At 40.6% G+C, this 22,918-nt stretch overlaps 2 protein-coding genes across 3 annotated transcripts in view; one reads left to right on the top strand and one right to left on the bottom strand.

Annotated features, from left to right (window-relative positions):
* The window catches only part of CHRM5 (cholinergic receptor muscarinic 5), a 60,349-nt gene continuing 37,431 nt past the window's right edge, over positions 1-22,918 (bottom strand). The window contains exons 2-3 of one of the 2 annotated variants that reach the window (XM_028722048.2): positions 11,992-12,110; positions 1-4,266 (exon numbers count right to left, since the gene is read on the bottom strand). In XM_028722048.2, the coding sequence (XP_028577881.2) occupies positions 2,608-4,200 (1,593 nt within the window). In that variant the 5' untranslated portion in view covers positions 4,201-4,266; positions 11,992-12,110 and the 3' untranslated portion in view covers positions 1-2,607. The remainder of the gene's footprint in view (positions 4,267-11,991; positions 12,111-22,918) is intronic. The other variant, XM_028722056.2, reaches the window with a different exon arrangement.
* The window catches only part of AVEN (apoptosis and caspase activation inhibitor), a 106,644-nt gene continuing 92,282 nt past the window's right edge, over positions 8,557-22,918 (top strand). Inside the window, exon 1 of the mRNA XM_028722068.2 lies at positions 8,557-9,013. Coding sequence (XP_028577901.2) covers positions 8,762-9,013 — 252 coding nt within the window. The 5' untranslated portion in view covers positions 8,557-8,761. The remainder of the gene's footprint in view (positions 9,014-22,918) is intronic.

Raw genomic sequence — 22,918 nt, 5'->3', positions numbered from 1 at the left:
GATAGATATTAACAAATGCATACATAGACATTGTTATAGTCCATCTTTAAATTGCATGAGTGCATGAGTTAGTGCACTGTCCACTATCGAACTACAATAATCCATGTGTCCCATGAAGCTTTGCATCTTTACAGGTCTATAGTCAATAATGCAAACCTGGCAGTTCAGCGTTTGCTGGAATGTATCTTAATGCTGCTTTGCACCTTAATATTAGTTCCCAACTGAGCCCCATATGCACCCCATATAAACCACATTCCTTCTTCACTCCAGAGGAGGGGACATTTCCATACAAAGCACATTTGAAGCATATTTTCCCTCTCAAAGAATTCTGGTCACTGTAGTTTGATAAGGGTTGCTGGGAATTGAAACTCTGTGAGGGGCTAATGTGCTTCAAATGTGCTTTAAAGATATAGTGTGGGGAGCTGGTGGGGAGCTCTGGGTGCACATCATATTTCCAATACTTGGCAATACAGTAAATCAGGGTACTGGGGTAGAATTTCTAGGCCTTTTAACATTTTAAATCATGAACTTACTAAACTCTTATATAAATATCAGTTTGTTTCCATATAAGTTATTTTCACCGTAGTTTGTACATCCTGACTTCCCATTGCCGTTGTTTTCTCTCTGTCCCATCAGTTTATTTTGATAGCTGATTTTAATTGCAGTTCTCAGACCAGTTACTCTGTAATTATCCCAGTTACTGCCTTTATTTTGTCAGATCATCATCTCTACTGAAATGCTCGTGTTGTCGTAAGTAGTCTGCGGTATAAAAAGAGGCACTATAATAGCCATTATGTATACAACATTTCTATCCAGACATATCCTCAGCAAACTCCTGATAGAGTTACCTACTTTGTGCTAGGGATTTAGGCATTCAAGTATTGCCACCCAAAAAACACAGGACAGAAAGGTAGGTGCTTTTACTCCTCTCTCTTTTTCAAATTGCTGTTGTTGCTTTTGACTGGTATGGGCTATGTGATTCATGGAGAAAGGTGACTCAAACTATTCAATGAGTATATGTTTGTAAGGTTATTGATGTAAATTGTGTAGTGTTAAGTGCTAGCTGAAATACATGTTTCACAAGCAGGACCTGTTGCATCTTTAAGCAGTACCATATCTTTTTTTAATACTGGCAACCTAACTCATTGATTTCAAATGATTTACTGCCAATAAATACATTTCAAGATCAGGGTGTAAAATCTTAGACCTAAAAGGAGGAACCTGTGGATAAATTAAATAAAAGTAAGTGCAGGGCGCTTTTTTTCTAATAAAATGTTTAGGGGAACTCTCATTTCCCTATTCATATTGAAATACTGCCCTTCAATGAGGTCAAACTTAGATTCACAAAATGTTTAGGGTATGTGTACCCCTGTGTAACCCCAGGGGGAAAAAAGCACTGGTAATGTGTAGTACTGAACCTCATTCATAAGCAAGTTTCAGCTCGTAACTTAAGATTGCAGTCCTGAACTCCTATACTTGGAAGTTCTACCGAAATCAAAAGGATTAAGATGTTGCTTAATGTGCTGCAAAACACCTACACGGAAGGCAACTCACAGTGCAATCCTAACCATGACTACTCCAAAGTAAGTCATATTGAATTCAATGGGGCTTACTCCCAGGTAAGTGAGGTAGGATTGCTGATTCACAGTGTAGGAAATAAAATGCAACCCACACAGAATCATAGGATTGTAGAGTTGGAAGGAACCAAGAGAGTCATCTAGTCCAACCCACTGCAATGCAGGATTCTTTTGCTAAGATAGTTCTTCAGAATGGTAATAAAGAAGCGATTTTACCTTTCTCTTAGAAGCCATACATCGGATTGCATCAATATACTGTACAGGATTTTAAAAATAAAACTCCTTCAGAGCAACTTCAACATGAACAAATAAAATGCAAAAAGACAATTAACTAGTACCCTTGTTTGTAGGCAATGTAAACATCTCTGACAAACTTGGTACCCTCATTGGCTTCTTAATTTGCAAAAAACAACAACCATAAAGTTTACATCATATAAGCCATCTCTCAGCCATAGAAAAAGAACAATGCAAACTCAAACAATGTTCATGGCCTCACAACTAATTCCAAGAGCAAATTTGTCCATTGAGAAAAAAATCTCAGACATTTATCATTGGCCGGTGGTACTAGCCTTCCTTTTGTTTCCATCCAGTTTAGAAACAATTCTGTACGGGAAGTTGATGCAAGTGTCATTCTATTGGAGACCTATAACTAAACTGGACAAAGCCTTAGAAAAAATGTGCAGGAAGGCATAATGTTACTTTCCAGGTAGTAGACCTAATGAATGAAGGGTCTATTCCATACCCAACCATTAAGGTCTGTTGGTGTGCCATTTTATTTGGCAAATATGTGGAAAGAAACTTTCTATGACAGCAACATAAATAATGCTCTATTTAGTAGTCACAGACAATTATAGAAATGTTCATCATTGTGGCTGCTTTCTTCATGGCCATAGGCATATCTTTATCACCACACAAATTGTGCTTCTTTTGTCTCCAGACATGCAAAGCAACAACTTTACAATGAAAGACTTGCAGCCAATTTGATTTACAGTGCTTGGCCAAGGTCTGCCCCCCCCCTAAACACTTTAAATTAAGGCAGTTTAGTATTACCCTGCCAGTATAATTTTTCTTCCATTTTTTTCTTCTTCCACTGACAGAACAGCAACAACTTAAATGTCTTTCTGAACGTTTTGTTACAGAGAGCATAGCAGATTGGGTTAACAGTACTATTCACATAGCACAGCCAATAGCCAAGGTGCCACAGCGTTGGGGGAATACAATCTGAGCAGAATGTGGAGACCAAAACCATGATATTGTAGGGTGTCCAAGTGATTATGAAAGCTAGAAGAATGGCGCTTAAAGTTTGGGCTGCTTTGCGCTCCTTTATAAGGACCATTCTTTTCCTTTTAGTAATTTGATTGTTTATATTTGGATCCATGTTTTTGACGGAAGTCATGTCCTTAGATAAAGTGGCAGAACAAGGAGTGATCTTTACTTTTCGGCAGCCATTGTTAGTTTCTTTGGCACCATCAGCTTTAACCACCAATCGGAACTTATAAGCTACACATTTACTACTTTTTTTAACGTGGCCTTTGGTTGGGGTTAGAAAATATTTGGGGGTCTCATAGTCATTTCCCCCAGGATGGTCTTTGATAAAGGCTTCCTTTTTCTCCTCTTTATGTTCATCATCCTTGCTTTTTACTGGAGACTTATAAGCTACTTGAAAGACGGGATCAGAGGCAAGTTTATCCTCCTCTTCTGAGGATGCATAGCTGCTGCAAGTGGTTAGCTGGTCTGCCTTAGCCCAGTCATGGCAAGTATTTTGAATCTGACATGCCTTTGCTGTTGCTGAAGTACTTCGGCTGGATGAAGACCATGAAGCCTGACATCTCTCCCTTTTGGCTAAATTTTGTTGCTTGCAGCTAAAGCAGGATTTTAGCAAAGCTTTCTGAGGCTTTATCATTTCGAACTCAGCCACAGAACTGGATCCTTGAAGTTCGGCCAGGTCCTTGGTCCGTTTCTCAGTCTCTCTATAAATACGGCAATACAAAATTGTCATCACAGAAACCGGGATATAGAAAGCAGCAATCGCAGTACCAAAGGTGATGATGGGTTCATACAAAAATTGAATCTGGCATTCTCCAGGCGGGACAGTTCGTTCCCCGACGAAATACTGCCAACATAAGATTACTGGTGCCCACAGGATAAATGAAATTAGCCAAGCTAGGCCAATCATGATGCCAGCCCTTTTCGGTGTGCGTTTAGCCCTGTAGGTTAATGGCCGTGTAATAGAAAAATATCGGTCGAAGCTGATAACCAGTAAATTCATTACTGAGGCATTGCTAGCTACATAATCCAGGGCTAGCCACAAGTCACATGCTAGACTCCCAAGAGACCAGTACCCTATTAATATGTAGGATGTATAAAGATTCATAGAAAATATTCCAATGATAAGGTCTGCACACGCAAGACTGAGTAAATAGTAATTGTTCACCGTCTTGAGCTGGCTGTTGACTTTGAAGGATATCATCACAAGAACATTCCCCACTATAGTTATTAAGCTTAAAATGGCCGTCACTGTAGCAATGGTAATTACTTCCCAAAGGCTATGACCTTCTAAATGCTTATGGTTAGGGGTTGTACCATTGACAATGGTTGAATTGCTGTGCAGTTTTTCTTCCATTCTTTTTCTTGGCGTATTAACATCAGTCCCTTTTAAGTTGCTTCTTCATCTGTACTTTGAAGATACCTTTTTAATGACAAATAAAGAGAAAGAAAGCTCGTAAAATAATAATGGATTCCTGCCAGATTTATTAAGCACAAGCAAATTGTAAGACCGTTGGAGTATCAATTATAAATTACGACTTCTAAAGATATTTAAATATTATGTATTCAAGTTTAGAGACACAAAATAGGCTTGGTAATGTTTCCCAGCCAACCTTTGTTGCTATAGCAGAGCCTTCCCCAACTTGGTGCACTCCAGATATTTTGGAATACAACTCCCATCATTCCTGACCATTGGCCATACTGCCTGGGATTTATGGGACTTGTAGTCCAAAAAAATATATGGAGGGCACTAGATTTAGGAAAGGCTTCTGACATAAGTGAAATATTCAATATTAATTGTTGAATTCTTACTTTAACTATTTAATATGAACAATTAAATATATTTTGTATTCTTTTTCTCAAACTATTGTGGTTAAAAAAATCAACTAGTATTAATCACAGGGCCCCCAATTTGCAGTAGGACAACAGTGAGGCAAGGCACATTTAACCTACGATACCAATGAACTCATAGGGACGCGGGTGGCGCTGTGGGTAAAACCTCAGTGCCTAGGACTTGCTGATTGTATGGTCGGCGGTTCGAATCCCCGCGGCGGGGTGAGCTCCCGTCGTTCAGTCCCAGCTCCTGCCCACCTAGCAGTTCGAAAGCACTCTTAAGTGCAAGTAGATAAATAGGGACCGCTTTATAGCAGGAAGGTAAACGGCGTTTCCATGTGCTGCGCTGGTGCTGGCTCGCCAGCTGCAGCTTTATCACGCTGGCCACGTGAACCGGAAGTGTCTTCGGACGGCGCTGGCTCACGGCCTCTAGAGCGAGATGAGCACGCAACCCTAGAGTCGGACATGACTGGCCCGTACGGGCAGGGGTACCTTTACCAATGAACTCTAGATGTGATGTTTAATGGTACCATAGATTTAGGGAACAAGTTGTATTGACAGTGTTTCACAGATAGGTAAACGCATAAAGGAACAACTATTTTAAAAGTCCACACACACACAAGTTGTGACACAGGGGTCAATCTCCTTTCAATTCAATATGGGTCCTGAAGAAATTAATTCCCTGCATTTGCTGTTAAAATAAAGCCTTGATGTGGTTTTTAATTATACAGTCTAATGACATCTGGAGGGTTGCATGTTTGCCACCCCTGCTGCAATAAAAGAAAAATTTGAAGAGTGGCACAATATGCAGAATTTTTTAAAGAAAGCAATGGAAGACTAAAGTCCTGGTAAAGAGACAAGTGGAGTATGTGCTGTTCAGTAGCAGTAAAATTTTATTTTATTTTATTTTATTTAATTTGTATACCACACTACATTTGTAGATCTCATGGTGGTTCACAACATAAAATGCAATATAAAAACACAAAATACATAATAAAAACAAGAACACAAAATCCCACTCCTTGCTTTAACAGTGACTAAAATATATACAAAACAAAAAAATTCCTCCCAGTAGCACCTTAAAGACCAACTAAGTTAGTTCTTGGTATGAGCTTTCGTGTGCATGCACACGAAAGCTCATGCACACGAAAGCTCATACCAAGAACTAACTTAGTTGGTCTTTAAGGTGCTACTGGAAGGAATTTTTTTGTTTTGACTATGGCAGACCAACACGGCTACCTATCTGTAACTAAAATATATACAGTATTTCCTATTCTATGTCTTCTGTCTTTCATACTTAAATACTCGTAGCCCACTGTACTCCTTGCCTTCTCCTGCTCATTGCAACTAGAATTCTTTGCTTGTAACTTTCACAACTCTTTCTCTAAAGCACATATCTGGCCACCCATTGTTGCTATTTATTGTTCTGAGCTGCAGAAGTTCATATTAAAAAATGCAGTAAGGTTCCTACTTGATGCAAGAATGTAAAGTTTCTTCATTTCAGCTACGGCAACAGTGGTCCCCTGAACAAAGCTATCATACATGATTGACTACAGACTCTTAATGGAAAGGCCAACTCAGGTCATTTTCCACAATTAAAAAAAAATCACCACTTTAGAAAATAAAGTCCTAGCTGACTAAGGACTGCAGGGGAAGAAAAGCAATGAGCTCACTGTAATGGAGGAGTGACTATTAATCATATTTGGCTGTTAAGATCTTAAAGTGTCACCTATCTGCATCAATTCCAAATGATCAAGTTCTCTGAGACTGTATTTTGCCTTACAAAAGTAATTTCTGCTGATGGGTTTGTTTCCAATACAACCAAGAGGCAAAGCAAAATGTTAGACATCGCTATAGCTTTGAAGCTTTTCAACTTGGTTCCCCTGTTATGAAAGCAGTGCACAATAATTACATGCAATGCAAAGAAGAAGTACATGCAATGCCTGAGTAATAACTACATGTGGTTTGCAATTGATTGCACTATATTTGGGATAATGTTCATTTGAGCAGGGTATTTGTGATAAATAGCCAGTTATTGCACCAGTACTATTGGATTTACTGTAAGATTTCTATCTATTCTAAGAAGCAGTGAATTCCTTTCTTTTGGATCAGCTTCCCAGAGGATACTGTACAATGTTTGGATTGCCCTAAGACCATTTCATGTGCTACTAAATAGTGTTCAAATTAGTTCTTAACACACTTTCATGGCCATAATGCATATGCATACTCAATTTCAAGATGGCTCCCCTCTCCAAATTCTGAAGCAGATGAAAGCACCTTTTCTACATGAAAAAAAATAGTGTGCAAGAGATTCAGATGTAGTTTTTAGAGCTGTGTGTGAAATGGTTCTTAGAAATAATGTCCCATAAAATTGTAGCACATAGCAGAAGTGGATTTGCGGGGAGTGCAACTGGTTTGGGCGCATTTGGTGTGGAGCCTCAGGGGTGCTGCAGGGGGCGCGACAACTATGATGTAAAATGAAAGGTTAGATGTCGTGGGGTTGGCACTGAATTTTAATGCTGCCCCTGAAATTTTGAGACCACTGCCTATAGCATCTAGAAGGCACCACATTGACTCCCTCTGTCACAGAGCGTAGGACCGCACTCAGATTAAGAGGTTACTCCATCAGATACAGAGATCAAGTGGGCACTGCATTCCTTTGCTCTGGAACCAAGCCATTAGCATTAGCTTCAGGGTTTTGTGGGAATCAGAGTACTCATGAATTCCCCTTTCCCTTTCCCATTGACTATTGTTTCTGATCCTCCTCCTTGCTGTTTTGTCGCTGCCATCCTATAGTGGGGATTGGACAAGGAATGAGCTGTCAGGCAAGCAGTTAGGCAGGCAAGTAATGACTGTCAGTGAGGTAGGTGGCTGCTGCAAAAAGTGGATGTGACAAGGTAGTGAGCAGCTGCCTCCTTCGTTCAAACACTGCTGCTGTCATATCATATTGCTCCTCTTGATTGCCTTTCTGAGCATGTGCACACGATTTAACCAAGATGGTGGTAGTTTCTCAGGTCAAGTTTCTTTGTTAGTCTGTGAGGCTTGCTCAGGAACTTTGCTGAGGTTGGGCCTGGCTGCTGTTTCATCCTAGGGGAGAACTTCTCTGAGGTGCCTAAGTCCTGTGTAACTGCAATGCGCTTTGGAGAGAAGCAGAAAAGGAGGCACAGCCATTAACAAATTTTCTTGTGATCAATCCTAAAACCATCCAGTGGGTTCTCATTCCTAACACAGATTTGGAGCAGCTGCACAAAATAAGTATTTCTGCTTTGATTTTAGTGGCATGTTGGGCAGATCTGTCTGAGCACATCACCATGGTCACAGCTACTGATTAACATGCACAGTGGCATGCTCATGCATAATTCACCATGGCAACTTTAAATATGTAGTGACCATGAAAGTTACTGCCAACTTTTTTTGTTGGGGGGGGGGGGCGAAGCACCTCAAAATTGTTATGAATCAGCTCCCGAGGCTAGCGTTCTGGAATCCACATGACACATTATTTAGGATGCTGTTTATGGTTGTTCTCTCAACAGCTTAATGTGGATATATTGCTACTTTCATTATGTTTAATTGTGGATTATGTTACCTGATTTGTGAGGCATTTCTTTAGGGATTATTTCAGGGAACTTTCATTTGTGAAAGAGATGCAAGCCAGATATTAGTATTGCATTTACCAAGTCACATTCCAATGAGATTTACTCCCAAGTACAGTATGCAGTTTTAGGATCGAGGAGCTCTGAGCTGGTGATATCCCCCAGTTAAAAACAAATCTTATAATTAATCTTGGAAGTCTAGAAAAACCACAGCAACTAAACGATGCGGCCGCAAAGAGCGGAGGTTCTGTTGCGCTTGCATCAAATGCGCCGCGTTTGCGACCGTTTCCCGTTCACTGCAGAGAGCGAGGCGCGCTTCGCGATTCTTCGCCCGGACTTCCGAGAGGAGCCAGGATCGCTAGGCCCAAGCCTGGCGCGGCCCCCAGTTCCTCCTCTCCCGACGGAGGCAGCCAGCTTCCCGCAGGAGGCGGGGAGACGGGCCTGGAGAAAGGCGGCTGCGAGGAGGAGCGGGCCGGACCCGAAGTAGCTGCCATGCAGCAGCCCGAACGCGGCGGCGGCGGCAGGCCCCAACGGGGAGGCGGCGGCCGGCAACCCCATCGTCGGCGGCCGGGCGGGCGAGAGAGGCCGGCGGAAGGCGCCGGAGGCGGCAGCAGCAGCAGCGAGGCCGGTCCCGGCCGAGGAGGCGGGAGCCGGGGGAGAGGCGGGGGGAGAGGAAGAGGCAGGCGGGACGCTCGCGGCAAAGGGCCCGCCGCGCCTGCTTCCGCCCCTCACGGTTATGAATCGGTAAGGAAAAAGAGACATACACGAGGCCGAGGCGGAGCTAAAGTAGACCCCCCCCCTCCTCACGGCTTCTCTGTGGCAAAGCTTTCTTATCTGAGGCTCCGCCGAGGCTGTTACTATCTCCCTCTCCCTTAGCAACCAGATTCTACCTACAGTAATATGTTAGGGGTTACATACATACATAGTGTGTATGTTTCGGGTGTGTGTGTTATATATTTATATATACATATATACAGTGCTTTTTTCTGGGGGTAAGCAGGGGTACGCATACCTCCCTAAACATTTTGTGAATCTTTGTACTTTGGTCCATTTATTTTTCCTGATTTGAACTATAAAATGGTGGTTTTCTTGAGTCAAAAGGAGAATACCCCTAAACATTTTTTTTAATATAAAAAAGCACCGCATATATAGATACATATAGTGCATGGGTAGGCAAACGAAGGCCCGGGGCCCAGATCTGGCCTTCTCAATCCGGCCCGCGGACAGTCCAGGAATCAGCGTGTTTTTACATGAGTAGAATGTGTGCTTTTATTTAAAATGCATCTCTGGGTTATTTGTGGGGCATAGGAATTATTTCATCCCCTCCCCCCAAAAAATATATAGTGCGGCTCCCTACAAGTGGGACAGTGGACCGGCCCCCTGCTGAAAAAGTTTGCTGACCCCTGTTAGTGTGTGTGTGTCACTGCGCTTATTATGGGACTGTCTGCTGTCTGCTTATGTTCCCTGTCAGTTTGTTGCACACACAAAAACAACAAAGTTTTAAACAAACAGTTGGGCTTACGTACATGAAAGGGGTGGCAGTGGGTCTCCGCAGATCCATTTTTGTTGAGGTGTGGTGAAGGTCACTTGTTCTCACGCCCTTCACCACCTCCCCGCCCCAATGCATTATATTATTCAAGTAAGAGAATTGTGCTGGAAGTTTGTCATACAGTGTAACTTAGTGTGGTGTTAATCAGAATTAAGCCCCATTGAATTAAAAAAGACTTATTCACAGATAAGTGTGTTTACAGTATGGCAGCCTTAGGTTGGGAGTAATTAGGTTCACCGCCCTTTGTGAATAGAAATTCTGATACCCCAGTTTAAAATGTGACTCTGGATATGGAGGGAAAAATCACCTGTATGGGGCTATTGGCCAGAATAGGATTTAAATAGGGTTTTTGGCTCCTAGTGTGCAGTGATTGCAGGTGCAAAACTAGCCTGTGATTTCCTGGTCACTTCGTACACAGGAACTGATGACCCAATTTAAATGTGTTGCCCGCAGCATGACATCTGGTGTCATGTTTAAACCAGACCTGGCCAAGGAGACAGGGAAGTTTTCCTCAAAAGCATGTAAAACCTGGGTGTTTTTCTTTCATTAAGGGAATGAATCTTTGCTTGTTTGTGGACTTTAGCTGTTCTGTGGAATCTCTTCTCTGGGTCATCAGCATGCCTAAGGTGATGGCAGCTGTACAGTCAATGTTGCCTCAGAGATGGCATAGGACAAAGTGACAGACAGTTACTATTCAGAGGGAAAGCTTGGACTGAGCTCTGGGTTTGCATGGCAGCTGGAAGAGGAACAGATTTGTGCAGTCTTGTCGGATGCACTCTAAGCACTGTGACAGCATTGTGATCATGCAGTTACATTGACAGGACACAAAGTTGACAGCATGTGCACAGGCGATGTGCTACAAGTGTAGCTGCCAGCCACATGTGACACCTTAGTAAATATGAACGTGCTTTAGTAACACACATATAGTAATTACAAAAATAAATCATTAGCTAGATCCCCCCCCCCCACCCTGAGTGTAGCAGTCTGGTTCTGGCAGTTGGCCAGTAGAGTAAAATTTAGGTTGAGTCAGTAAAATCCTGGCTAGGTGGCAGACTTCCATATTTGTAAATTATGTTTGTGACTAATTTGCTGGTTAAGCGTTCCAGGTAAATTATACTTCCCATGACTGTGATTATGCAACTTAGAATGTTGATAATATTTCAGCCCAGCATGGATCAATATTGCTCAGCTTCAGAGGATTTCTAGGGTATTCTTGATGTTAACCATTGAGTGCTTCCAGATGGCGGCTTAATGGATTATTGGAAATTGGCAACAGTTTTTTTTAAAAAAACTTTTTAGAATCCCCTTAAAAGAGTAAATCTAGAAGGGGGAGGGAACATGGATGGTCATTTTGACAGTGGCACACAATAGCATTGTGTACATACTGCAAAAAAACCTTGTGTGCATAAAGAAGACCAACACCATAACAAAGACCTATCTGGAAGCACCACTATACATACTGACAACTACATGAATTCAGTGGGATTTATTTCACAGTAGGCCTGTATAGAATTCAGTTGTGTATAAAGATAGTTAATATTTTACAATTGCAATCCTATGCAGGTTGATTCTTTGGGGCTTACTCCCAGGTAAATGGCCTTACTGCTTTAGGGGTATTGTTGAGTTATGCATATTTTGTTGTAAGTCTTGTAAAACTTGAAGAAGACTTCTTTTGTTTGCCTCTAAATTTGTAGGAGAGTGATGTTATACTATTTTTGTGCTGTTCCTTTTGGATTGTGGTAGATTTTGACTATAAGCAATAAAGTTCATAACAGAATTTAAATTAAGTAGGATTACCAAATGTGATTTATTTTAAGGGGTGTTCATTATTTTAGAATATTACAAGTAATGCCCTTAATTTTTTTTATAGTTCTATAGAATCACTAATATTTCAACAGACAAACCTAAGATATTTGCACAGTTATTTATAGCAGTGCAATTAAAGTATTTTGGTTTGAATGTTTTTGCTTTTTTTTATGATGCTTCTATGAAGCATTTCAAGTGGTCCTTAAATTATTATTACAAAATGCAAAAAGATAGATTATTGTCCCTACTAGAGGTAGGCAGCTAATTACAGTACAGGGAATACTGAGGAAGGGAGACACAATGGTAACATTTCTTTTAAAAAGAGGTACTGAAGTTTACTTTTAAAATTTCTTGTAATGAGTCCTACCTGGAAGCATGCCATGCATCTTGGAAACTCCGCTCCTTCTAATGTGTAGGAATAGGCTGCAGTTGTTCAGTGGTGCCTTCCTTGGTCACATGTCTTTATTGTGGCTTCTCATCCCAGGGCTAAGTTGTTGAAAACAGATTGTGTGGTTGAGCTCCGCCACAAATTAAACCCTCTTTTTAAGCCTCAAAATCTGATGTAAGTAATACCCATGCAAAATATTTTGGTTTAAAAAGATACTCTCCTTTGCATTTAAAACAGGAGTGAAAAATAGAGCCAAAGTCTATAGTCGCCTCCAAAGGTTAAAACATACAATGAAGGAACCAAGCTGAAGGTGCAAAAATGAGTGGTTAATAGCATTACTTATAGATAAATTATTTGTTTTCCTACAAAGCTGGGATTATTAGGCAAAATTACACGAACTGTTTGTTAGCTGCTTTTGTACTTGTTTTAAAGTTCAACAGGCAGTACTATATCTCAATAACCATACAGTGGTACCTCAGGTTACAGACACTTCAGGTTACAGACGCTTCAGGTTACAGACTTCGCTAACCCAGAAATAGTACCTTGGGTTAAGAACTTTGCTTCAGGATAATAACAGAAATTGCGCAGCAGCAGCGCGGCAGCAGCAGCAGCAGCGGGAGGCCCCATTAGCTAAAGTAGTGCTTCCGGTTAAGAACAGTTTCAGGTTAAGAACTGACCTCCAGAATGAATTAAGTTCTTAACCTGAGGTACCACTGTACAACATTCTTGTAAAATAGGTCAATGTTATCTCAATATTTCAAATAGGGGAGATAAGTTAATGGTTGAGGTGAGATTTGGGCTTTTTCTGGTCCACGGCCTGTTCTCTTAGAAGCAACATTACCACAAGCTCTCTGTTAGCAGTTATCATTAAAATCAAATAATTTGTGAGAAGGTCACAGTAACTTCTTACAAAAGCAGAGTAGAACATAATGTGCCGTGTGTAATCTCTTACGCCAAAATATACTTGGCAAATATTTATTCAGCTTTTAGAAATCTTCACAAGAGGAGTTTGCATGCCTCACCAAGCAGCTTGATAAATCACTTTCATATTGGCCCTCCCACAATTGTTAATATTGTATATGCTTCAGTTGCAGCTTACTCTGACAGCTGCTGTTACACTCTTTAGAAAGCTATGTTAAAGATACTTTGTAAAGAAAGAAAGCATGTATATTGCCACACCATGCTGTACAGGTAGAAAAAAATATATACATGCATTCTTATCATTCACAATGGTGTATGGAGTTACATCTGCACAGAAAAATTATGACAGGATTTCTGAGGCAGCCCTGACTTAAGCATTTGTATTACAGGGTTGTGTCCACATGAGGGCAAAATGTTCTATACAGTATTATGTATCCGGTTGGAAATATAAAATATGCATGCAGTTCCAAGAATTCTTGCTCAGTGATTGGAATACAGTTTGTCCTCTGGGTACTGGGAGTAACTGCCACATGCATTTGTTGAGTGATGTTATGCAGCAATAGGACATTTGATCCACGTGCTAGCCAATCAGGTTATTGATTATCGATAGCCAGTGTGGTATAGTGGTTAGTTTGTGGGAGACCAGGGCTCGAATCTCCAGTGAGCCATGAAGCTCATTGGGTGACTGGGGCAGCCACATCCTTTCAGCCTAATCTATCTACAGGGTTGTTGTGGGAATTAAATGAGGAGTGGAAGAACTTGGAGCTCAGTGGTAAAAATGTAGGATATAAATGCAATAAACAAATAATAAACAAATTACCGCTTACTGATTATATTGATTCCCCAATTTTCATAATTTCATAGTTCGAGTGCAAGCAAATTTTGAGGATTGAATAAAACTTTATACTGTACAGTGGTACCTCGGGTTACATACGCTTCAGGTTACATATGCTTCAGGTTGCAGACTCCGCTAACCCAGAAATAGTACCCCGGGTTAAGAACTTTGCTTCAGGATGAGAACAGAAATTGTGCTCCGGCTGCACGGTGGCAGCAGGAGGCCCCATTAGCTAAAGTGATGCTTCAGGTTAAGAACAGTTTCAGGTTAAGAACGGACCTCCGGGACGAATTAAGAACTTAACCCGAGGTACCACTGTATATGTTTACTTTTAAGAGCATCGTATTTGAATTAGTAGACACATTTCTTCCCAGACCTGTAAAAATAACTAACTGTTAGGCTTTGTTTCCAGATACATCATGTTAGTTAACTTCTGGATTCCTCCTTATTTATGTGAATGCTTGGTAAACTGCTCCTGGTGGCATTTTAGCAATGTGTTACCTTCCATTCTGCAGTGTAAGTACTTGGATATAACCTCTGTAACGGTGTTGGGGAACTTTAGGCCCAGGAACCAAGCATGACCCTTGTGTGTCCCTCCCCCAGGCCACACGTCTCTTCCAAGCCACATACCTCACTGACCCTACTCTGCGCCCCATCTTGAAAACTGTCGTCTGTCTGCCTGTCTGTCCTTTAACTGTAATAATGCTTCTTGCTTGCCTGGATGCAGAATGGAGAGAGGGGTGTGGTATGTGTAGAAACATGACTTCAGCATGGCTAGAATGTGGCATACTGTTCTAAGGTAAGTGTCCGCCCTTGGTTTTTCCTCTAGCCTTATGGCCCTGCCCATTACTGGCATGCTGCCCCTGGAAGATTGCCCCAGGTTGTTTGTGGCCCTCGCTCTGAAAGAGGCTCCTCACTATAGTTTACGTGGAAACTTCATGCTTATCCACTTTTCTAAGGGAGTTCTTGGGCTGAGAGCAGTGTGGTTTCTTGTTGAAACCAAACACCAGGATAATCATTATTAGCTGTTGTTGTTGTTGTTTGGTCATTTAGTCGTGTCCGACTCTTCGTGACCCCATGGACCAGAGCACGCCAGGCACCTCTGTCCTCCACTACCTCCCGCAGTTTGGTCAAACTCATGCTGGTAACCTCAAAAACACTATCCAACCATCTCGTCCTCTGTCGCCCCCTTCTCCTTGTGCCCTCCATCTTTTCCAGCATCAGTGTCTTCTCCAGGGAGTCTTCTTTTCTCATGAGGTGGCCAAAGTACTGGAGCCTCAGCTTCATGATCTGTCCTTCCAGTGAGCACTCAGGGCTGATTTCCTTAAGAATGGATGCGTTTGATCTTCTTGCAGTCCATCATTATTAGCTAATTTTACAATATTAAAAGCACTGGTGGGGATGAGCAATCTCCTCCACTGGTTCATGCCAGGTTGGCTTGGAAAGAAGCTAAGTTACACCCCTCTTCCCACAAAAAAATCAGGTAGATCTTCTCCCATTCCCTCTGGCAGCCGGTGCACTGAACAACATACTATTCCAGGCTTTAAGTAGCCCCTAGAAGTAAGTATGACTGCAGGGTCAGTAGAAAAGTATATTTCCCAGGAGCTACTTGCAGCTACTTGCCGTGCTGGAGAGAAAAACCTCCATTCTTCCCCTGTTGTGCTTTCCTGCTGTTGAAGTGCTACCGGTAAGTGGGATTAAAAAGAGGAGGTATCTTTGGGCATATGTGTGTGTGTGTGTAAATTAGAGGGGGATTATTCTCTGGGTTAGAGTAACATCTAATGTAGAGAAAGATTTTGTGGGGATCAGGGCTGTCTTTACCCTGGGGTGCAAGGGGTATGGGGCACCCGGGTGCCAAATTCTGGGGGGTGCCCGCCGCTGAAGCCGCCTAAGCTCTTAACTATCTACCTGTTATGAAATAATAAATAATTTTGATCAAGCTAGAAAAACAAAATACATATATACCTAGGTATTACCGAAATGTATACCTACTGTTTCAGTAAAGGACTTTCGACTTTGTGCGCTCATTTACCAAAGATGCGCCGCGCTTGTCATTCACAACGGCGGCGCTTGTCAAACTCAATGATGGCACTTGTCATTCACAACAAGAGATAAGGCATAAGCGTGGTGCCTGATATAAGCATAATAAAAGTTAATTTGGGGGTTTAACTAAATTTGGGGGCGCTGGGTGGATCTTTGCACCCCGGTGGCACATATGCTAAATCCTCATAGTTCTGATGAGTGTTACAAGCTCTTTAAGGATCTAAAAGTCCACTTTCAATGACTGTTGCTGCTCTCTGCTTTTGGGCTCATTGTCATTAATGTGGATTAGATCCCATCTTTACGTAAAGTGTGTGCTGAGAGGATTGTAAAACTCACCATGTTTAATCACTGATCTGAATAATTTGTATTTAATGATTTTCAGTCAAATCCTGTTGTATGTTTACTGAGATGCAAGCCCCACTATGTTCAATGGCACTTACTTCCAGAAAAGTATGCATGGGATTGTAGTCCTGGTATATTTAACTATTAAGGCATTATTCTTGGGGCCATAAGGGCCTGAACATATTTTTCAGAGATAGCAGTTACACTGCTCAGTATTTTGAGTTATAAATTATCTTTTTAGTCAGAGTAATTTGAACATAAATGCAACAAATGGTGTATTTGGAAATAAGAGCTGGTTTCTAACACCTTCAGGAAACAAATTTATATTGCAAAGTGTGAATAGGGATCGTTTAGAAAGAAAGCTATTATGTTTGATATTTTAATCTCTTGTTCACGTTGGCATTTCTGTCTCTAGTATTATGCTTCTCTTGTGTTATATGTCTATAATTATGAGAAAGCTCGGATAAATCTGTAAGGATTATGTCATATTAAATTAAAATCATATTTCTGCCACTGTTATTGGCTAGCCACATTGTCATGCAGATGAAAGATAAAATATATAAATTATTTTGTGGAGAAAAGACCAAGTATGAATGCAATTACTGGCAAGTGGCCAAAACTATAATGTTTTTGCTTTTATAAACAAATCCAATTTGCAGAAATGAATATACTTACTGGTTTGGCCAATTAGAATACAGAAAATAACATGATAGATTATTTCCAAAACAAATTATTTTGCAATGAAGTTCAAACAGCTAAATCACAGAACTAAATGTTTTTGATGTGTTTCTTGTTAGAGCTCTAACTGACTGTATTTCTTGTCACAATGCAGCAACATATCCGCATCCTCCTTGGATTCAGTGAAATTCAATGAATTGGGTAAAAAAGATTATCATAAAAGCAAATGGAACCTGAATAGCCAATCTGTGTGGCAAAATGAAACACGCAGCAAGCTACTTATATTTACTTCATGCTATTTTCATGTTGATTTGAATGTTTTAAGTTGTAACCTGGTGTGGTGGTGCATGCCTGCAATACTCCTGAAGATTGAGGCTGGTGAATCGCTTGAGCTCAGGAGTTTGGTGCTGCTGTGGGCTATGCTGATCGGGTGTCCGCACTAAGTTTGGCATCCATGGTGTGATATGTTTGAAATGCAAGGCATAAAACAACCTTGCATTTCATAAAACAACATAAAATGGGTGCAGATTTCCCTGCCTCAACAATTACGCTGCTTCCAAATTGGAGCGTTTTCCAGGTATTGTATCTAAATGTCCTATTTAGACTGGCTTTAAGCTTCCTGATTTTTGAATGGCTGGTGCAGGGAAGCCAGGTGTTGTGGACTTGTTACTTATTAAATTTGTATACCGCTCTTCATCCAAAGATCACAGGGCGGTTCGCAACATAAAAGCTGCCAATAGAAGTTAAGGGCAGTATCCAAAATGTTAATATTGTGACAGAACATCAGTGTGCCCAACCCCCACGAAACCTGAACACATTCTTCTGATGTGATCTAGAATGCAGGAGATAATGTGCCTGGCTCATGATGTTCTAGGATTGTAGGAAGATTCTGGCCATGTTGGAGCATCTATACCATGACTGCTTTTCATGCTGGCGTTGCTCCAGCTTCTGAAGGTGTTGCGTGTGGACTGCAGAGGTGGGTAGTGGCAAACACGGCAAATGCAGCTTTCTTGACCAATTTCCACCCCTTCCAGTCTTTTAACCTGTTTTCTCCCCCTTCCTCATCCGCTATAGCAAACAGGACTATACCACAATTAGAGTGTTAATTTTAATGGACGGTAACATCTTGCATTGTTTATCTTGTATCCTTATTTACGCATTATAGCATACTAATTTCTCTGTAAATTCTGCACAATTCTTTTGCGTAATGTTGACCACATTATGTTAGCAAACATTACAGTTTGTTCCATGCTACAATATGGATAAAAAGCATCAGAGCAAACTCCTCTTGAAAATGAACACAACTTCAATCAACCTTGCAATTAGCTACTTGCCTAGGACAAATTGTAATTGCCTCTGGGTGAGCAGTTGAATGGTAGGAAGCTTTGGCCAAGAATGAAGGCTTAAGGGTTGGGAGAGTACTGTGTTGCGCTACAGTATAGCGTCAAAGCACTATTTCTGTGTGAGCATTTCTTCTTTCAGCAGGGCTGCCTGGTTGCACCCTGGAGATTCTTTATTTAACTTTAAATCTTCTACAGCTTTGGGAGGTTGGCAGTCACAGATTTCCCCTTGTGTTTTCACCTTCTGATCCTTTTCAGTTGTCCTGATTCCTTATCCACTATAGGAAGCTTTACTCCAGGAGTGCCAAGTAGGAATTACATGCATTGGGGATTGGTGGGGAAGAGACTAAATGGCTTTGGTGGCAGGGGAGCAATTCATTTGTCCATTTAAGTTAGCTGATGGGATAATTAATTGTGTGATTTAACTGTGTGCTGTGTAATTCATTGTCCTGTTTCTTCCAGATTACATTGTATGATCTCAGGTTCTAGTATAATAAGAGTTGGAAAAAATCTTCCTATTCCCTTTTCTCCACACTATGGACATTTTAAAAAACCATTATCATAAACCAGTTTTGTGAACTAAAAAGCCCTAAATATTCTAACCTTTGTAGGGGAGTAATTCCAGCTCCTTGATAATATTGATTGTTCTTTTATTCATCTACAAAAACTAAGTATTGGTGTTTTGTTATTGAAACATTTTTCTCCACATTTTGAATGAACACAGTATTTTGGCTGAAAAGGAAACTGTTAGCAATGAACAGCAGGTGGAGTAGGCAGTTGACTTTTCACTTTCGTATTGATCCTATCCAATATTTGCTGTACATGGTTATTCTAGGCGTTAGAGCAGAAGTAGTAGTTGACTGCTAAAAGAAACACTGAAAAAGACATAAGTGATTCCCCACCCACATTTCTTGGTAGGACTTGCATGCTAAAGAGGAGCTCAGCAGAAAAGAAGAGACTGGAAGGGCTAAAAGAGCAACTTTCATCCTAGTTAGAAATTATATATATATAACATTGACATGTAAATTTACAGAATGATCTTAGCAAGGTTTACTTTCATTGGGTTAAGTGGGATTTTCTTCCAGTAATTAAGCATAAGATCACAATATTGAAGTGCTTTATATATGTTTTTCTAAGATCTGTTATCTCATGCATTGAAAGCTAAATCATTTTTAATCTTTGTGTTAACCCATTTGTGAAGGTACTCTTCAATTTGTTGTTAAAAGGAGGTTAAATTGACTGTACAAAAGTGTTATACATCATCTTTTGATCAGTGCCTGTCTTGTTGGTGAATGGAGTGTTAATTTTGTAATGCTTCTTTTCTGGATTGCAAGCAGGTGAAAATCTTTATAGCTAAGTACTCTTAATTTTAGGTGACTCACCCCCTCCTTTCCCCAGTAAATAAATAAAATTGAACTAGGATTGCTTAGAAACTAAATTCTTTGTGTGTCGTGAGAAAACTTGGTGATGTAATCCCCAATTACTAGGATATCTGTTATAAAAAGAACTCAATAAATGGGGAGAGTTTGGTCTGTGAAACAGAGTTCATTAACAATTTGAAAGGCATCTTCTTACAATTTCTCTAATTAAAAATCTGGAATATTTAATTTGCAATTTCTGAGACTCAAGTATTCTTGCAATATTCAACCTAGGGTAACAGCTGAGTTAACATAGTGCAAAGTATGTGATCAGATAGGTAGTCCACAGGAAGGGGTGGACCATACACCAAACAATAACTCTAATTATTTTATTTTACTACATTAGAGCTAATGATTGTTTTTGTTTTTTCTAATTCTCAGTAAATACTTTTTTAAAAAGTCAATATTTTATAGCTTTTGATCAGAGCTCAAATTTTCAAGCTAACTCTATAATTACCTAACCATGCTTGACCTTGGAAAAGTGGTATAATCTTTCATTGGTGATACAATTTTTTGAAAAGGCTTTCTCTGGGATTAGAACTCTAATGTAATGAATCACTTCCATGGGTGTAATTCCTTCTGGATGTACTTTTAAGATTTATTTATTTTTAAATCTTCCACACTTATAATATCCAATGAACCCCTTGACTGTGATGTAAGCTTTCACAATTCTCACCACAGTTTCACCAATTTCTATTGTGCGTTTTGGAGTTTTCAGTCTTTTCAGTCTTTGAATTCACCTTTAGCCCAAACATAGGGACGCGGGTGGCGCTGTGGGTAAAACCTCAGCGCCTAGGACTTGCCGATCGTATGGTCGGCGGTTCGAATCCCCGCGGCGGGGTGCGCTCCCGTTGCTCGGTCCCAGCTCCTGCCAACCTAACAGTTCGAAAGCACGTCAAAAGTGCAAGTAGATAAATAGGGACCGCTTACCAGCGGGAAGGTAAACGGCGTTCCGTGTCCTGCGCTGGCTCACCAGATGCAGCTTCGTCACGCTGGCCACGTGACCCGGAAGTGTCTTCGGACAGCGCTGGCCCCCGGCCTATAGAGTGAGATGAGCGCACAATCCTAGAGTCTGGCAAGACTGGCCCGTACGGGCAGGGGTACCTTTACCTTTTACCTTAGCCCAAACATGCATCTTGGGGACCCACTTACTAATTTTATATCATATATTTGTAAAGCATCAGTGCAGCTGTTGCAACCTGCTTTAGATCATGCTGTGACCTAGTATTGGATCCTTATCTGCCAGTTAGAAACCAGTGGTGTTTTAACTACACAGAGCAGAAGACGTAAGATAGTACATATATATAGTTAAATTTATCTGGGCAATTTCTCTTCTCTGGCATGGCGTTAAAGTCTTACTGCTGAGGAGCATAAAGTGGGGGTAGTTTTACCCCCTTTGATTCCCCACAGTATGTCATATTCCCTCAGCTCTGTACCATGCTGCTCAAAGAGGCTGCACGTACAATGGCTAAGCTAAATGCTTTGCATGTCTTCTGAGTTAGAGTGAAAGAGCTTGGAGGTTGCTTAGCAACCACCAAACATGCGTCAGAACTGGAAAGTGAGAAAGCCATCTTGTTCAACTTATTTATTTTTTTGTATTCTGAAAAAGTGGAATGAGAATTCTACTGCAATTATTGCTATAAAGGCAAAAGTCAGTAGGTGCTTTGCCTGACCACTTTAATTGTGTTCAAGCCTGTAACCCAATGGGCACTTATTCCCAAGCAAACCTCACTGAACTCAGTGAGACTTATTCCAGACACAGCAAACAGTTTTGTGACATCGTTAAGACTAATATTTATTATGGCATAAGTTTTTGTCAATTATAGTCCACTTCATCAGATGCATGAAATGTTATCTTGAGGTTGGATGTGTGTGTGTGTGTGTGTGTGTGTGTGTATCTACACAATTGGGCAGGGGTAGGGAGAAGAGAACGTAAAAAGCGGGTCAGAAGGAAATGAAATACAGAAAGTACTGGTAGAATTACAAATAGTGATATTTATGTTATTAAGCATAGCCATTCACCACAAACAATAGGGTGATGAGAAAAACTTTTGTCTCAATTGAGTCTACAACTTGATAAATTGTAATTCAGAGGTTTCCCATTACGGTGTCTCATTGAAGCTTCCTTATTCTAGTATGGCCACCTTAAGGTCCCTTATAGCAGGCAACCCCAAACTTGGCCCTCCAGATGTTTTGGGACTACAACTCCCATGATCCCTAGCAAACATGACCAGTGGTCAGTGATGATGGGAATTGTAGTCCCAAAACATGTGGAGGGCCAAGTTTGGGGATGCCTGCCTTATAGAGTACGGATGTTGAAATATATATATATATATATATATATATATATATATATATATTCAATTCCTCTCTGTATTCAACATATGGCAAACGGAACAGACTCTGCACAAAATAATAAATCGACACAAATGTGATAGCAGAAATGGCAATATCCAAATGCACTGTGGAAACATTTCAACCTCTTTGGCTACCCCTATGGAAATTCTTCCATTTACTGTGCCCAGACCCATAGATTTGCTGTAGTGATGTTGCATAGATTGAGGGTGATATGGGGAGCCTATATCCAATGACAGGATAATGCATGCAGAACTTTGCATTAGCATGTCAAGATTAATACACACAACCTTTGTTTGGAGTAGCCACAAATAGAGCAGTAGCCATTCAGACTTCTTCTATGGTTGTAGTCCTGTGATTTGTGGTCCTCTGAGGTGGGAAAAAGGACTTCAAATGTTTGGTATTAGTAATGCAGAGGTACTCAGCTTAAAGGTAACTGTTCAAAAAGAGTGGTACTTAAATGTATTGAAGTGGATAATCTTACTGGTTTCCAGCTACATTTAACTCAATCATATCTTTTGAAATCACAAAAAAGGTTTCCTGGAATTAAAAGTGGTGTGTTTGTGCACACACATGCACATGTACAGTAACTCAAAAGTCTGGCAAATTACTCCTGCCAGTTGAAATTCTCCTGCAAGTTGAAAGTAGCTAGAGGACATGCTACAAAAGAATGATTTTTTGCAGTATGGCATGACTTTATTTACAAATGAAGAAGCCCATGGCTGTATGGTCCCCCTTGTTTATTCCAAGGTGTGGGTTTTGTGAAAGGCAGACATATATTTCTGTTGGACTACTAGTAATTGGGAAGCAAGGGAAACAGTGGTGTTAACTCTTCATTACTTAGTTTTTTCATTTGGAAAGTCTGTGAATTCCTTAGGGAAATGCATGTTTGCACAGAAAATATTGTAGTTTTATCTTCTCCTGTATCTTACATTACACAAGAATTTAGTGCTTTTTTGTTACTTCCTTTTATA

This window comes from Podarcis muralis, chromosome 1 (assembly GCF_964188315.1).
Source record: "Podarcis muralis chromosome 1, rPodMur119.hap1.1, whole genome shotgun sequence".
NCBI lineage: Eukaryota > Metazoa > Chordata > Lepidosauria > Squamata > Lacertidae > Podarcis > Podarcis muralis.
This window is presented reverse-complemented; position numbering and strand designations above follow the sequence as displayed.